A 15,867-nucleotide genomic window follows, 5' to 3' on the forward strand; every position below is an offset into this window, starting at 1 on the left:
CTAAGCACCAAAATTGATTTTTTTTGTCACCATATCTCTGACAAGAAATACAATAATAAGTGATCAAAATGTTATATGTACCACAAAATGGTGTGAATAAAAACTATAGCTTGACACGTAAAAAATATCCCTCACACAATGGAAATTTAAAAAAAAATTATGGGTCTTGGACACTGGTAACGTTTTACTTATAAAGTTCAGAAAGCCGTTGAAATATATATATATATATATATATATATATATATATATATATATATATATATAAAAAAACATTATATAAGTTTGGTATTGCTGTAATTGTACTAATTTTGAGAATCATATTATTATTATAGCACAATGACCGCAGTAAAAACAAAACCCAAAAAACAATGGCAGAATTGCTATTTTTTCACTATTTGGCCACATATGATTTTTTCCCCATTTTTTCCTACACTATATGATAAAGTGAATAGTTTCTTTCAAAACTACTCACTATGCAAAAAAAAAACAAGCCCTCACAACTTCTGTATGTCGAAGAAAGCATTGCAACTGTTAAAGGGGTTTTCACATCTCCAAGATCCTATTCCAATATGGAATAGGTGTAATAATATTAGCAAATACCTCCAACTTGAAACGTAGCATAGTTTGTCTGATTTACAATGTCACATACCCATGTGCAGGGCAAATTTAATTGTTTGTGATTGTAACCATGAATACCTAAACTACTGTAATGCTGTTGCTGTGGTACGTGACATAGCAAATCAGAAGAGCTATAATACATTTCCTATTGGAGGTATTTGCTTTTATTATCACACCTACTACATATTGGGATAGGATCTTGGAGAGCAGAATACCCCTTTAAGGCTGTTGGCAGAAGAGGAGGAAAAAATGAGATTAGAAGTTTGATTTTTGTTATTTTCCTCCTTTGTTATCTCAACATCTATTAGAAGACTTAATGCATTATGTATGATATTCATCTTTAGTGGATATTATTATCGTTCTTTCTTCCAGCCACAAAAGCTGTGGATAAAAAGGTGAAAAAGAAAAGAAAGCGGCATCAGTTAGAAATTGATGAAGATGATAAAAGTGAAAAGAAAAAGAGGCCCAATTATTTTGTATCTCTGCCTATTACAAATGTAAAGGTAAGTATTTTATTAATTTGTGGACAAGGATATATATATTATATATTCTCGCTTTGAACCCGTTCTACGCCCGGGTGGCGAGCATTTATATTGGTATATGGTCTCCATCCTGGTATGTGCTGCTTCCATCCTGCGCCCTAATCTTATGTGCTGCTACCATCCTACGCCCCCTTCCTGTCATGTGCAGCCTCCATCCTACGCTCTCATCCTGTTTTGTGCGCCTCCATCTTGTCATATGCTACTCTCTTCCTGTGATGTGACCTCATCCTTTATGTGCTCCCATCCTGCGCCCCATCCTGTCATGTGCTCCCATCCTGCGCCCCCATCCCGTCATGCGGTGCTCCCATCCTGCGCCGCTATCCTGTCATGTAGTGCTCCCATCCTGCACCTCCATGCTGTCATGTGCTGCTCCTATTCTGCGCCCCAATCCTGGGATGTGCTGCTCCCATTCTGCGCCCCCATTCTGTCATGTGCTGCTCCCATCCTGCGCCCCCATTATGTCATGTGCTGCTCCCATCCTGCGCCCCCATTCTGTCATGTGCTGCTCCCATCCTGCGCCCCCATTCTGTCATGTGCTGCACCTATTCTGCGCACCCATTCTGTAATGTGCTGCTCCCATCCTGCACCCCCATTCTGTCATGTGCTGCTCCCATCCTGTGTCCCCATCCTGTCATGTGCTGCCCACATCCTGCGCCCCCATTCTGTCATGTGCTGCTCCCATCCTGCACCCCCATTCTGTCATGTACTGCTCCCATCCTGCGCCCCCATTCTGTAATGTGCTGCTCTTGTCCTACATCCCCATCCTGTCATGTATTGCTCTCATCCTGCGTCCCCATCCTGCCTATACGCATGCGCCATTTCCGACGAAGGATTCATGTCCCATCCTCCGGCCCGAAGAGACCGCACGACAATACTGGATAGGTAAGTTGTTGTGCCGGAGATCGCGGTATGCGTTCAGTGCTTATGCATACTGAGATCTTCTGGGCCACAATCCTCATCCCCGGATGCGTAACTCTGTGGGGTCCAGACTGCGCAGGTGCGTCGCGCTTGCGCAGTCTTTAAAGGCTTTGGACAGAGTGACGCTCCTAGCATTATATTATAGATATTTATAGTCAGGCTCTATTATCATCTTTATAGTTAAATATTGGCATATATCATTCATTGACCACAATGTTAAGAAAAATTCAGACTACTGAGCTTTTTTATTTAGCTAACATAATGGTAGGCTAATGCATTCTAACCCAGTGGCTGCCGAAAGGACAATTTTTGGAGCTTTATTTAGTGAAGGGAGAATACATCCCTTCTAGGTACATATGCTAAGGATGACTAAAAGTTTAGATAAAGCCTGAAAATGGCCTGACACTTGAAATAGGCTGGCACCTATTCCTCCCTGTCACCCCATACATGTGCACCCTAAGCCTGCATATGTTCTCAATATGGTGAGGTGAATAAGCCACTGCCAGATACCTTCCCTAGTTTATCTTTACTGAGAGTAAATGTTTGGCATGTTAAAATCCAACAGATTGACCCTTTATTCCCCATATCTACCTTGACACAAAAATTGGAATACCTCATACACATTAAATGGCTGTCTGATCCCACTGAAAATGGCAGGTGTGGTTCACTTTCATTTACTATACATGACCACCTTTACATGTTTAGAATTGAGATCAGTGAATTTGTTTGAGGGGAATTGAATTTAACATAGAATTTGGATTTTCCTGAATCCAAATTTTTTGGTACTTTGCTTCGCCTGTCTGTTGCTTGCCTTTTTTCTCAGTTGTAGAGGGATGGGAAAAAGGTTGTAAAATATATTAATTTTTCATGTGAAGAAAGAGAAAAACGCAGAAGGCACTGCTGTTACCATGTAACTTCTGGTGGTGTGCGGTATCCGGAGCACTTGATGCTGGCAGCTTCGGGTGCTGGTCTGGAAATCCACAATGCGAATATATCCAAAAGGAAAGAGAGACCGCACTCCATGAGCTGGTGTGAATAAAGCTTGATTTATTGGCACATGCGGTACATGTTAGCCGGGGGAGTGATATCAGGAGAGGAAAAACAGCTGTTTTTCCTCTCCTGATATCACACCCCCGGCCGACATGTACCGCATGTGCCAATAAATCAAGCTTTATTCACACCAGCTCATGGAGTGCGGTCTCTCTTTCCTTTTGGATATATTAATTTTTCACCTCGCTATAGTCTGACATCTGGCCTCTTCTTTACGCTTTTGTGTGACAGTCTTGTCTACTCTGTGCCAGGGCTTCCGGCACCGAGCAAGCCTATGACTTCACGGTACATTTCATGATGTCTTGCTGTTACGATGTACATTACCTGTGTCACTAGCTAGACTGCATGTCATGACGTTACAATGTGCTTACGATGTGACTTACTGTGATGTCAGAGGCTTCTCGATACCGAAAGCCCTGGGACAGAGGAAAGAAGGCTAAAGAAGATGTAGGAAGGAGAAGAGCAGAGACCGGGCTGCGTCAAGACAGATTTCTTATGCTTTGAGGTCTGTATAGAGTATCATAAGGAACACTTTGTACTCATTGAATAACTTCGATACAAATAATATTTCTGTGCTAAATTTGAGCGATTTGCCGAATTTGAATCTTGTCAGATTCGCTCATGTCTAGTTTGAAGGCATCATCCAGTCTTCCTGAAATAAAACCTACTCATTGCTTAGTTAGATGTTATGCAACTTTTAATATTTTAGTATTTTAAATTGTGACTGTCACTTCAATAAACCTAGCAGTCAACTATACGTCCTCCTTGTATATCAGATGTTAGGTATGAGAAGTGAGGGTCTGGATCGCCTTGCTTCTTCCTGTGTAAATAAAGGCTGAGTTCCATGTTGAAACAGATCAATTCAATGCGTCTCGGGGTCAGAATGACCCATGTCTCATGACAAATTAGTATACACCTTTTAATAGGACATCATATTAAGAGCAAAAAAAAAAAAAATCTAACAAAGGACAACAAACTAGGATATTGTCAAACAATGAGTGTATCTCATATGTCACAGTTAAGTTCAGGAAACAAAAAAATAATTTTGGGAATAGATCAGTTTTTGCTTTTACATAGTATTTGTTGTCTTATAGCTGAATCATTGCCTCATTCACATTGTTGGAGTAATTCTGTATAGTGGCTGTTCTGTATCATCTGCTGCTATCATAACGATAGAATGATTTAGAATGATTATTCTGTTGGTTTCTTTTATGATTCATATAATTATTTATTTTATTTATTCACATTCCATATGAATTGATCACCAATTGTTAGTGATGATATATGAGTGTCATCCACATAATTTTTTCCTGGAGTCACTTGGGACATGTCTGACACCTCGCCCGTGTAACGTTTGCTGCCACCATTAACTGAGAAGTAACACCCTCCCTATAAGAAGTTTCTGAAAGTCTTAATGGCATCATTTTATGAATTTTACGTTTGAGTAAAATTATTTTTACCCTATACATACAAATCATATAAATAAGGAATTAGTATGCAGCTTATCTATATTCACTCATTCATTCACCTATTTGTTCATCCAAATAGCTCACCAAATGTCAGCATATTTATGAAATTGTTATTCACATAATGTTAACTTTTTTTCCAGGTCACCACCTGACAGCACCATGGAGGACGTCCTTCTTATCCACAGTGGGACAGGAAACCACGAGAGTTTAAAAGGACCCTCACCCTACCACCCTTCAGTGTTTTTCCTATTCCACTGCGGATAGGAACGGCGAGAGAACGTGAATCCGACTGTTCTGGGCAGAGGGTGAGGATCGAAGGGCTTGGCCTTTCCCTTCCCACCTCAAGACCTCTGCAGCTGACACCCGCCCAGAGGGTCCCTCAGCATACCCAGTGTAGCGCTGCTCCTGGTGTGTGGGGTCGCTTCCTCCTGACGGGGTCTCTCGACCCTAGGCGATGCGCCAGATGTTCCTTAGCGCGGGCTGCCTCTGTGGATACCGCCACTCTATCATGCAAGGGGGGAAAATGCTCACCGCTGCAAGTTCCAGCCGCGTCGCGCGTCACTTCCGGGTTGCAGTCGGCAGCAAGCGGCGGGGCAGCGTCTACTCCTTCTCAGGACACGAAGGGTCAGGAATACTTCCAGGGCAGGTCGGAGGGCACGGCGCTCCAGCTTCCGGAGAGGATCCCCCATATAGTAAGGTAACGCAGGGGTCGGCGGGGCCAGCTATCCCGATGCAGTCCTTCCTACTCAGGCGTAGCAGTGTGGAAGAGACCACTAAGACAGAGATGGGGCTGGAGAGCCAGGGGCGTATAAGTACTCAGAAAAAGGGTCACCTCAGAGCCCCAGCAAGATGTAGTCCCACAGGTCAGATAAGTTTATGTATTCTAGGGGGCTTCCACCTCGGTAAAGAAAAAAGATTCCAAGAGGTTGGGAAAATATAGAAAGTGCCCTATTTGCACCGTAAGTGTCACGTGTACCTGTCCTGTCTTACAAGATATAGAATAAACGGGCACCATCCACAATGTCAATTTAGGTGGGATCACCTAGTGCATATAAATGGATTGACATGAAAACACATAAAGAAAAAAAGTATATGCACACAAATAGGGATCACCACAAGGATATGATAATCAAAAAGTATCAATTTTATTAATGGACACAACAAACAGACACTTTGTTTAAAAACAATTGAAAAGTCTGAACAACCAGACACTGATAACAAAACAAAGACAATGGGTCATTTTGATAAATAGTTAAATACTCTGGGTCCCAAGGCCAACCATTCAGTATAATGCCAGGTATCTGCTAGTTACCATAACCTAGGGTCTATCAAATCAATTGTAATGACAATCATGACCTTGGATCAAAAATACCATATTAACAATAACTTCTATGGTTACTTAGAGATTCTACATATGCCATGAATAGAAAATTGAATACTTATCATGTTGCCAACACAAATAAACATACATTAACAATTCCCTTTCCCTAGCATGATATCACCTGGTTTCTGAGGATGAACAAGCTACCGGGTAGGTTACATGGGACCCCCAAACCCACGCGTATCGACACAGTGATGTGTCTTTCTCAAGGTCAGTGTAATGTTCTGTTGAGATCCTTTATATATACCTATCCAATTAGTAATCACTCTTACCAGCTGAGTTTCAAGTGGGGGAAAAAAATGGTGGATCAGTTCTGAGTTTAATGAGGCAGCGTCCTGCTCCCATCAGTGCGCAGGCGCCTGTATTAACTGACGGAAGTACCATGGAGTTGCCCTTACTAAGCATCTATTTCCACTGCGCACGCGCCCAAATGTTTTGCCAGGAGTTCAGTACTTCCTCCTCTGCTCAGTACTGAATCAGTAAAGGTGTGCAAGCACAATGATCTCCAATACACAGGCGCCCTTTCCCTTTCCCTTTCCCTAGCATGATATCACCTGGTTTCTGAGGATGAACAAGCTACCGGGTAGGTTACATGGGACCCCCAAACCCACGCGTATCGACACAGTGATGTGTCTTTCTCAAGGTCAGTGTAATGTTCTGTTGAGATCCTTTATATATACCTATCCAATTAGTAATCACTCTTACCAGCTGAGTTTCAAGTGGGGGAAAAAAATGGTGGATCAGTTCTGAGTTTAATGAGGCAGCGTCCTGCTCCCATCAGTGCGCAGGCGCCTGTATTAACTGACGGAAGTACCATGGAGTTGCCCTTACTAAGCATCTATTTCCACTGCGCACGCGCCCAAATGTTTTGCCAGGAGTTCAGTACTTCCTCCTCTGCTCAGTACTGAATCAGTAAAGGTGTGCAAGCACAATGATCTCCAATACACAGGCGCCTGCAGCGGCAAAAAAAAAAAAAAAAAATTCTCAAGCAGCGTGCGGGCGCCCAGGAAGGATCCTACCCCTCAAGGAGACCTCAGGCCGATGAAAAATGCGACTTTATCTGTGCACTCAATATCACGGCGCCCATATTTAATAGCACAATCATCCTTGCTAAGAGCACCATAGGGATATAGAGAAGATCATATATCATATCAGTACATCCAAGCAGGCACCAAAACTTAATGCGCTAAAAGCGCTACCATAAGGTGACGCATAGTGTGAATACAGCCACAATTTAATGTGTCAAAAAGTGGTCTAGACACTGGCACATCATGACAGTAATAATAAGCTTTATCTGTTCACTCAATATCACGGCGCCCAGATTTAATAGCACAATCGTCCTTGCTGGAAGCACCATAGGGATATAGGGAAGGTCATATATCACATCAGTACATTCAAGCACAGGCACCAAAGCTTAATGCGCTAAAAGCGCTACCATAAGGTGACGCATAGTGTGAATACAGCCACAATTTAATGTGTCAAAATGTGGTCTAGACACTGGCACATCATGACAGTAATAATAAGCTTTATCTGTTCACTCAATATCACGGCGCCCATATTTAATAGCACAATCGTCCTTGCTGGAAGCACCATAGGGATATAGGGAAGATCATGCATCACATCAGTACATTCAAGCACAGGCACCAAAGCTTAATGCGCTAAAAGCGCTACCATAAGATGACGCATAGTGTGAATACAGCCACAATTTAATGTGTCAAAAAGTGGTCTAGACACTGGCACAACATGACAGTAATAATAAACTTCATCTGTGCACTCAATATCACGGCGCCCAGATTTAATAGCCCTTGCTAGAAGCTCCATAGAAATATAGGGAAAATCATATATCACATCAGTACATTCAAGCGCAGGCACCACGGCTTAATGCAGTAAAAGTGCTACCATAAGATGACGCATAGTGTGAATACAGCCACAATTTATTGTATAAAAAAAAAGTGGTCTAGACGCTGGCACAACATGACAGTAATAATACATTTTCTTCTGTTCACTCAATATAACGACGCCCAGATTTGATAGCACAATCGTCTTTGTTAGAAGCATCATAATGATAAAGGAAAAATCATATATCTCATCAGTACATTCAAGCAGGCACCAAAGCTTAATGCGCTAAAGACGCTACCATAAGATGACGCTTAGTGTGAATACAGCACTTAGATGTGATAGCACAATTTTCCTACTCAGGGCGTCATAATAATGCAAACAAACAGGGGTACCCCCAAATATTTCAGTCGCAAATAATGTTCACTATGCCCATAAAGACCTTATTTGAGTAGTCACCAGGTTATTCAAATCAGATATAATTGTGAAATCTATGTATTTATATGTTCATAATTTATCTTGATGAAATCAAGCACACTCCTATACTTTAAATCACTCAGAAACCAGGCTCTGATATCACCCCATATAGATACAGAATAATTTCTCAAAAATATACTAACAGGGTTACTTAGCTAATCTTAAAAAAGCTATCCATCTACACGAAATTCTCCTGTAGATATTGATGACCGACATATTGAGACACAGAGCATGTGAGTCAGACATAAACATGCGTTATTTTAGTATCAAAGGTCCATCCATATGAAGTTCCGATATAATACAAGGACTAGACCACAACTTGTGTACCATCATTAAGAAACATAATCATCACAAGATAATTAGTCTTAAATGTCCAAATATTATCCAAGATGTAACGAGTTGGTAGTTGTTCTGTCCAAATCAACTTCATCATCACGTATCTTTCAGGAGATATTCCCCCAGATTTGGATCCCAATCCTAGAGCCCTACGGACAAAACAAAAGAAAAGAAAACGTCATGGGGCTGGGGGTTCACGGGAGGAATCAGTGTTTCTAGATCCACTGTAAACTGGTCATCAAAGGAGATAAGAAGATAGTAAATTAACTCTCTTTGTAAAACCCTGTATACAGCAGCTCTTCATTTAAACCCCCTGGAGCCAAGCTTTTGAGTTCAAAGATCCATCTGGCTTCACGCCTCAATAGCTCATTTGTAATTTTACCTCCCCTGATGTTTGTCTGAACTGCTTCCAGCCCCATGACTCGAAGGGACTTTTGGACTACCACCATGATATTCCAAAAAGTGAGCTGGTACAGACGTGATCTGTTTTTCTTTGGTTTTATCAACTCTAGCCGGGGCTATATTAGAGAGATGTTGTTGGACTCTCCTGCGCAACTCTTGTGTGGTTTGACCCACATATACCTTATTACAACCACAAACCAGTGCATAGACCAAATTGCGCGAACGACAATTGAAATATGCCCTAGACTGGACCTGTATAGGTATACCTGGTATTGAGAGCCCCCTAGTCGCAATCATCAGTGGGCATACTGTACAATTACCACAAGGGAATGATCCCTTGTTGGAATTACCATATCTGATTTTAGTTTTGGAATGTCTAAAATGGCTATTCGTAAGGTAGTCCTTAAGGTTTGTTGCTCTCCTTGCTATCATCCTGGGCCTCTCAGAGATAAAATTCTTTAGTTTATTCTCACTACAAAGAATATCCCAATTGTTGTTCAAAATTCTATAAATATCACCCCATTGGTTATTAAATTTGGTTATTAAATTTATTGTGCCTAGATTAGTTCTTACCCTAGGCCTCAGGGTGTCTTCTCTCGTACAGTTCCTTGAATATTCATACGCTCTGGACACCGTATTTCGTGGATAACCACGTTCCAGGAAACACTCCGTTAGAGCACGAGATTCTTTTTGGAAGTCCTCCAGCCGACTACAGTTCCTCCTTAATCGTAAGAACTGCCCCTTCGGGATCCCATTACGCAAGTGGGCTGGGTGAAAACTCTTGTAGTGAAGAAAATTATTCGTCGCTGTACTCTTCCGATGGAGTGTCGTGCTTATCTTATTATCTTGAATCATGACTTTCAAGTCAAGGAAATTCACCGAGCTGTTGGAAACACAGGAGGTTAAGCGTATATTCCAGCTGTTATTATTAAGTTCCTCAACAAAAGAATCAAATTCTACCCTCGAGCCTGTCCATAGGATGAGGATATCGTCAATAAAGCGGTACCATCCATGCACATGGCACTGGAAGGCTGATTTTGTCCGCACTTGAGTATCTTCCCACCATCCCATGTACAGGTTCGCATACGAAGGTGCACATCTGGCACCCATGGCGGTACCCGAAACTTGCCTATAAAAAACTATCAAAAATGAAATAGTTTTTTTCAAGAACTTCCCTCAAAAGATCCAAAACAAAGGTATCATGTCCCCTGTACCCTGTTGAGAACAAATCCAAAAAATACTCTACCGCCGAAATACCTGTGTCATGCTTTATGCTCGTATATAATGCCTCGACATCTAAAGTTGCCAGAAGGATGTGGTCCGGAAGTTCCAAGGGTTCCATGCACTGGATAAGATGTGCCGAGTCACGGATATATGAGTCCAGTCCCTGTACTATAGGCTGCAAAAAAAAGTCAACATATACACATGACCTTTCGTATAATCCTCCTATACCCGACACAATCGGTCTCCCAGGTGGTTTTTGCAGGGTTTTGTGAACTTTGGGCACCATGTAAAATGTTGGTACTACTGGATGTTTTACTGTTAGAAAGTCCTTCTCTTTTTTATCTATTATCCCATATTGATATGCCCTACAGAGTAATCTATCTAGATGAGATTTGAAAATCTCTGTGGGATCAGAGGGTAGGGCTTGATAATGTTGAATATTAGTCAATTGCCGCCTGGCCTCATCCATATACATATCCTTAGGCCATAGGACCAAATTTCCCCCTTTGTCAGCCTGCTTGATCTCAAATGTAACATTATTCCTTAGAGCAGATAGCGCCCTCCTCTCTCCCTTTGAAAAGTTATTATGACCGTGTTTATTTAGTTTCAATTTTTGAATATCTCTACTAGTCTTCTCAAAGAAGATTTGTATGGCTGGGAAGAGTGCAAATGAGGGAGTTGCCTGAGAAGGCAAACTACCTGTAAATTTTCGCCTCCCATCATTATGTTCATTTTCTTCCAAGAGATCGAGGAGGTCCCGAAGTACTTGCCTATCATTATCGGGTACATCATTAATTTTTGACGGATTTTGATATAGCATTTTAAAAGTCAGCTGCCTACAAAAGAGGAAAAGATCTTTAGTCAGTTCAAACTTATCCAGCATGTTCATGGATGAAAATGAAAGACCCTTTGACAGTACTGACCTCTCCATGGTTGACAACACATACGAGGTGAGATTAATGATCCTCAACTCACCCAATGCCATGTTTTGTTCTGGCCCCTGCTGATTATGCTCTCCCATCATCGTCGGTTGTTGTGTCGAGTCACTCGCTTGAAACTCTGTGACCACTCTCTGTATCGTCCCATATTCCTCTTTCGTCTTGGTGTGTTTCCTTCTGCCCCGTCTGTGCCGCTTTCGCGGTCGCTCGTGTCTGAGGATAAAAAAATCGCTAGAGGCGTAGTTGGACTTCTCTACGAATTCCTCCCTTTTCTTGGTCTGTTGTTTATAACCACTTCTATTGCGTTTATTTCCATGATGTGTCCATCTATACGCCTTCTGATCCTCATAGTCCATTTTATCCCTATGGAATTTGGACTTTTTACCTCGTATGATGTCTTTTTCAAATTTATCTATGTTCACTTTTAATCGCTCCTTAAACGGATCAACCTTCTCTTTTTTGTCATAGGTAGCAAGAGTATTTTCTTTAGTCCTAATTTCATCCTTTAACCGAGAAAGGAGAACCCGGTCATGCTCTATTAACATGTCTATAAGTAAAAAAGAGCATTTTTGAAGGCCCTGTTCCCATGTTGTCCTAAAGTCTGGGGCTACTTCCCAAGCAGGGAAGATCTGCACCCTTAATCCTCGAGGTACTAAATTTAATTTCTTATACTCCTCTAGCGTTATTGCATTCCAAAATGTCTTCGTAAGATTTTTATGCAGATGTCCGAAGTTAAACCCAAAAAACCGTCATCATTTTTTGCACTAATCCCAGAAACAGTATCCACTGAATCAAATATATCCGTCAATTGCTTCCCCCAAGCTAACTCTCTGGTATTTAAATCCATAATCAATAATAATCCAAATGTGCCTCCATTTAGGAAAGACTAACCACTACAGTAAGCCACAAAAACCAATGTCTGACAAGATATAGAATAAACGGGCACCATCCACAATGTCAATTTAGGTGGGATCACCTAGTGCATATAAATGGATTGACATGAAAACACATAAAGAAAAAAAGTATATGCACACAAATAGGGATCACCACAAGGATATGATAATCAAAAAGTATCAATTTTATTAATGGACACAACAAACAGACACTTTGTTTAAAAACAATTAAAAAGTCTGAACAACCAGACACTGATAACAAAACAAAGACAATGGGTCATTTTGATAAATAGTTAAATACTATGGGTCCCAAGGCCAACCATTCAGTATAATGCCAGGTATCTGCTAGTTACCATAACCTAGGGTCTATCAAATCAATTGTAATGACAATCATGACCTTGGATCAAAAATACCATATTAACAATAACTACTATGGTTACATAGAGATTCTACATATGCCATGAATAGAAAATTGAATACTTATCATGTTGCCAACACAAACATACATTAACAAGTCCCTTTCCCTAGCATGATATCACCTGGTTTCTGAGGATGAACAAGCTACCGGGTAGGTTACATGGGACCCCCAAACCCACGCGTATCGACACAGTGATGTGTCTTTCTCAAGGTCAGTGTAATGTTCTGTTGAGATCCTTTATATATACCTATCCAATTAGTAATCACTCTTACCAGCTGAGTTTCAAGTGGGGGAAAAAAAAGGTGGATCAGTTCTGAGTTTAATGAGGCAGCGTCCTGCTCCCATCAGTGCGCAGGCGCCTGTATTAACTGACGGAAGTACCATGGAGTTGCCCTTACTAAGCATCTATTTCCACTGCGCACGCGCCCAAATGTTTTGCCAAGAGTTCAGTACTTCCTCCTCTACTCAGTACTGAATCAGTAAAGGTGTGCAAGCACAATGATCTCCAATACACAGGCGCCTGCAGCGGCAAAAAAAAAAAAAAAAAAATTCTCAAGCAGCGTGCGGGCGCCCAGGAAGGATCCTACCCCTCAAGGAGACCTCAGGCCGATGAAAAATGCGACTTTATCTGTGCACTCAATATCACGGCGCCCATATTTAATTGCACAATCGTCCTTGCTAAGAGCACCATAGGGATATAGAGAAGATCATATATCACATCAGTACATCCAAGCAGGCACCAAAGCTTAATGCGCTAAAAGCGCTACCATAAGGTGACGCATAGTGTGAATACAGCCACAATTTAATGTGTCAAAAAGTGGTCTAGACACTGGCACAACATGACAGTAATAATAAGCTTTATCTGTTCACTCAATATCACGGCGCCCAGATTTAATAGCACAATCGTCCTTGCTGGAAGCACCATAGGGATATAGGGAAGGTCATATATCACATCAGTACATTCAAGCACAGGCACCAAAGCTTAATGCGCTAAAAGCGCTACCATAAGGTGACGCATAGTGTGAATACAGCCACAATTTAATGTGTCAAAAAGTGGTCTAGACACTGGCACAACATGACAGTAATAATAAGCTTTATCTGTTCACTCAATATCACGGCGCCCAGATTTAATAGTACAATCGTCCTTGCTGGAAGCACCATAGGGATATAGGGAAGATCATGCATCACATCAGTACATTCAAGCACAGGCACCAAACTTAATGCGCTAAAAGCGCTACCATAAGGTGACGCATAGTGTGAATACAGCCACAATTTAATGTGTCAAAAAGTGGTCTAGACACTGGCACAACATGACAGTAATAATAAACTTTATCTGTGCACTCAATATCACGGCGCCCAGATTTAATAGCCCTTGCTAGAAGCTCCATAGAAATATAGGGAAAATCATATATCACATCAGTACATTCAAGCGCAGGCACCACGGCTTAATGCAGTAAAAGTGCTACCATAAGATGACGCATAGTGTGAATACAGCCACAATTTATTGTATAAAAAAAAAGAGTTGTCTAGACGCTGGCACAACATGACAGTAATAATAAATTTTCTTCTGTTCACTCAATATAACGACGCCCAGATTTGATAGCACAATCGTCTTTGTTAGAAGCATCATAATGATAAAGGAAAAATCATATATCTCATTAGTACATTCATGGCATATGTAGAATCTCTATGTAACCATAGTAGTTATTGATAATATGGTATTTTTGATCCAAGGTCATGATTGTCATTACAATTGATTTGATAGACCCTAGGTTATGGTAACTAGCAGATACCTGGAATTATACTGAATGGTTGGCCTTGGGACCCATAGTATTTAACTATTTATCAAAATGACCCATTGTCTTTGTTTTGTTATCAGTGTCAGGTTTTTCAGACTTTTTAATTGTTTTTAAACAAAGTGTCTGTTTGTTGTGTCCATTAATAAAATTGATACTTTTTGATTATCATATCCTTGTGGTGATCCCTATTTGTGTGCATATACTTTTTTCTTTATATGTGTACCTGTCCTGTGTGACACGACCCGCAGATCGGTAACTAAAACAGCAAGACTGTGTCACGTATACCTGTCCTGTGAGACACGACCCGCAGGTCTATAATTGAAGCAACAAGACAATAGGGGGACACCGGGGAAACAGTTATAACGGTGGGCCCTGCATTAGGGAACGGGGACATGGAGACCTCCTGCACTCCCCTGAGGCAGTGTCCCTGAACACTCCTAACGTTCCCTATACAGGCTCTTCACCTGTCACCGACCAGGATACCTGAATCCCTCACTAGCCATGCACCTATCCCTTACTAGGGAACTAGATAGTTCGGACACTGGTCCCACCGCTGCACTATTACACACGAAGGAAAATACAATAAACGGGGGAAAACAACAAAAGACTTTTCTTTCTCTGCTGCAGTCACCGGGCAGCAGAGTTCAGCACCAGATCAGCTTTCAGCAGTGGCTAAACACCTCAGAGCCAGCTGCTAACTTCACCGTGGTTGGAATCCACCAAGGACCTGCTATCATCAACATCAGCTGATACACCAGGTCATCTTATATAGCAAAGGAGGAGTGGTCACCATCAGCAGCGAAACCAAAGACCTGTAATAACCCCAGTGACCACCGGGGGCAAAAGGTAAAGCAAAGAAAACTATCAGACCTGTAATAACACCCTTGGCCACCGGGGGCAAAAACCCATATTAAGGCCCCAGAGGCCTGAAAGGAAAAAAAGGTTTAAATTAGGGAATCCAGAATCTGACAGATCCAAGAATTGGACTGTGACAGTACTCCTCCCTCAATGAGGGGCCTCCGGACCCTCAACACCGTACTACACTGGAGACCACCTACAGTGAGGACGCCTTGTTCCGCCAGAGTTCACTTCAGCAATCATCTGACACTCCGGGTCATGGCAAGAGAGGGCAGATGGAGGTGACGACGTATACTCCCGAGGTACCACAAGTCTCCAGAGCGCTGACCTGGGGAATGAGCTACGACTGGGTATAACAAAGGGTAACTCCAGTTGATAACTCGCTGGCGCGAGAATGGCAGACACCCATACAAATACGTACACACCCAGGTCCGGACCTGAAAGTTTGTCATTCACTCTCTTGCCACTAGATGGTGAACTCCTCACAGAACCGACAACCGAGGCGTCCCCCCGTGTCGTAACACTCACACCCCCACAAGGCTCTGAGGTAACCACTCATCTATGCCCCCCCCTCCTATGAGGACTCCGACTCTGAGGGGTAGCTTGTGGTGAGGGTTGCGACTTGCCCCTACTCCCTGGCAGCACCCTTGCTGCCACAACTGCAGGAGAAGGGGACGGGAATATGGAGGAAATATACACTCCCTAGTC

At 42.0% G+C, this 15,867-nt stretch overlaps 1 protein-coding gene across 3 annotated transcripts in view; it reads left to right on the forward strand.

Moving 5' to 3' along the window:
* The window catches only part of AKAP7 (A-kinase anchoring protein 7), a 271,894-nt gene that overhangs the window by 93,174 nt on the left and 162,853 nt on the right, over window positions 1–15,867 (forward strand). For all 3 annotated transcript variants that reach the window (XM_073575814.1, XM_073575812.1, XM_073575813.1), the window contains exon 3: window positions 991–1,121. In XM_073575814.1, the coding sequence (XP_073431915.1) occupies window positions 991–1,121 (131 nt within the window). The remainder of the gene's footprint in view (window positions 1–990; window positions 1,122–15,867) is intronic.

The sequence above is a fragment of the Dendrobates tinctorius genome, unplaced genomic scaffold, assembly GCF_039654945.1.
Source record: "Dendrobates tinctorius isolate UK_male_01 unplaced genomic scaffold, ASM3965494v1 ptg000046l, whole genome shotgun sequence".
NCBI lineage: Eukaryota > Metazoa > Chordata > Amphibia > Anura > Dendrobatidae > Dendrobates > Dendrobates tinctorius.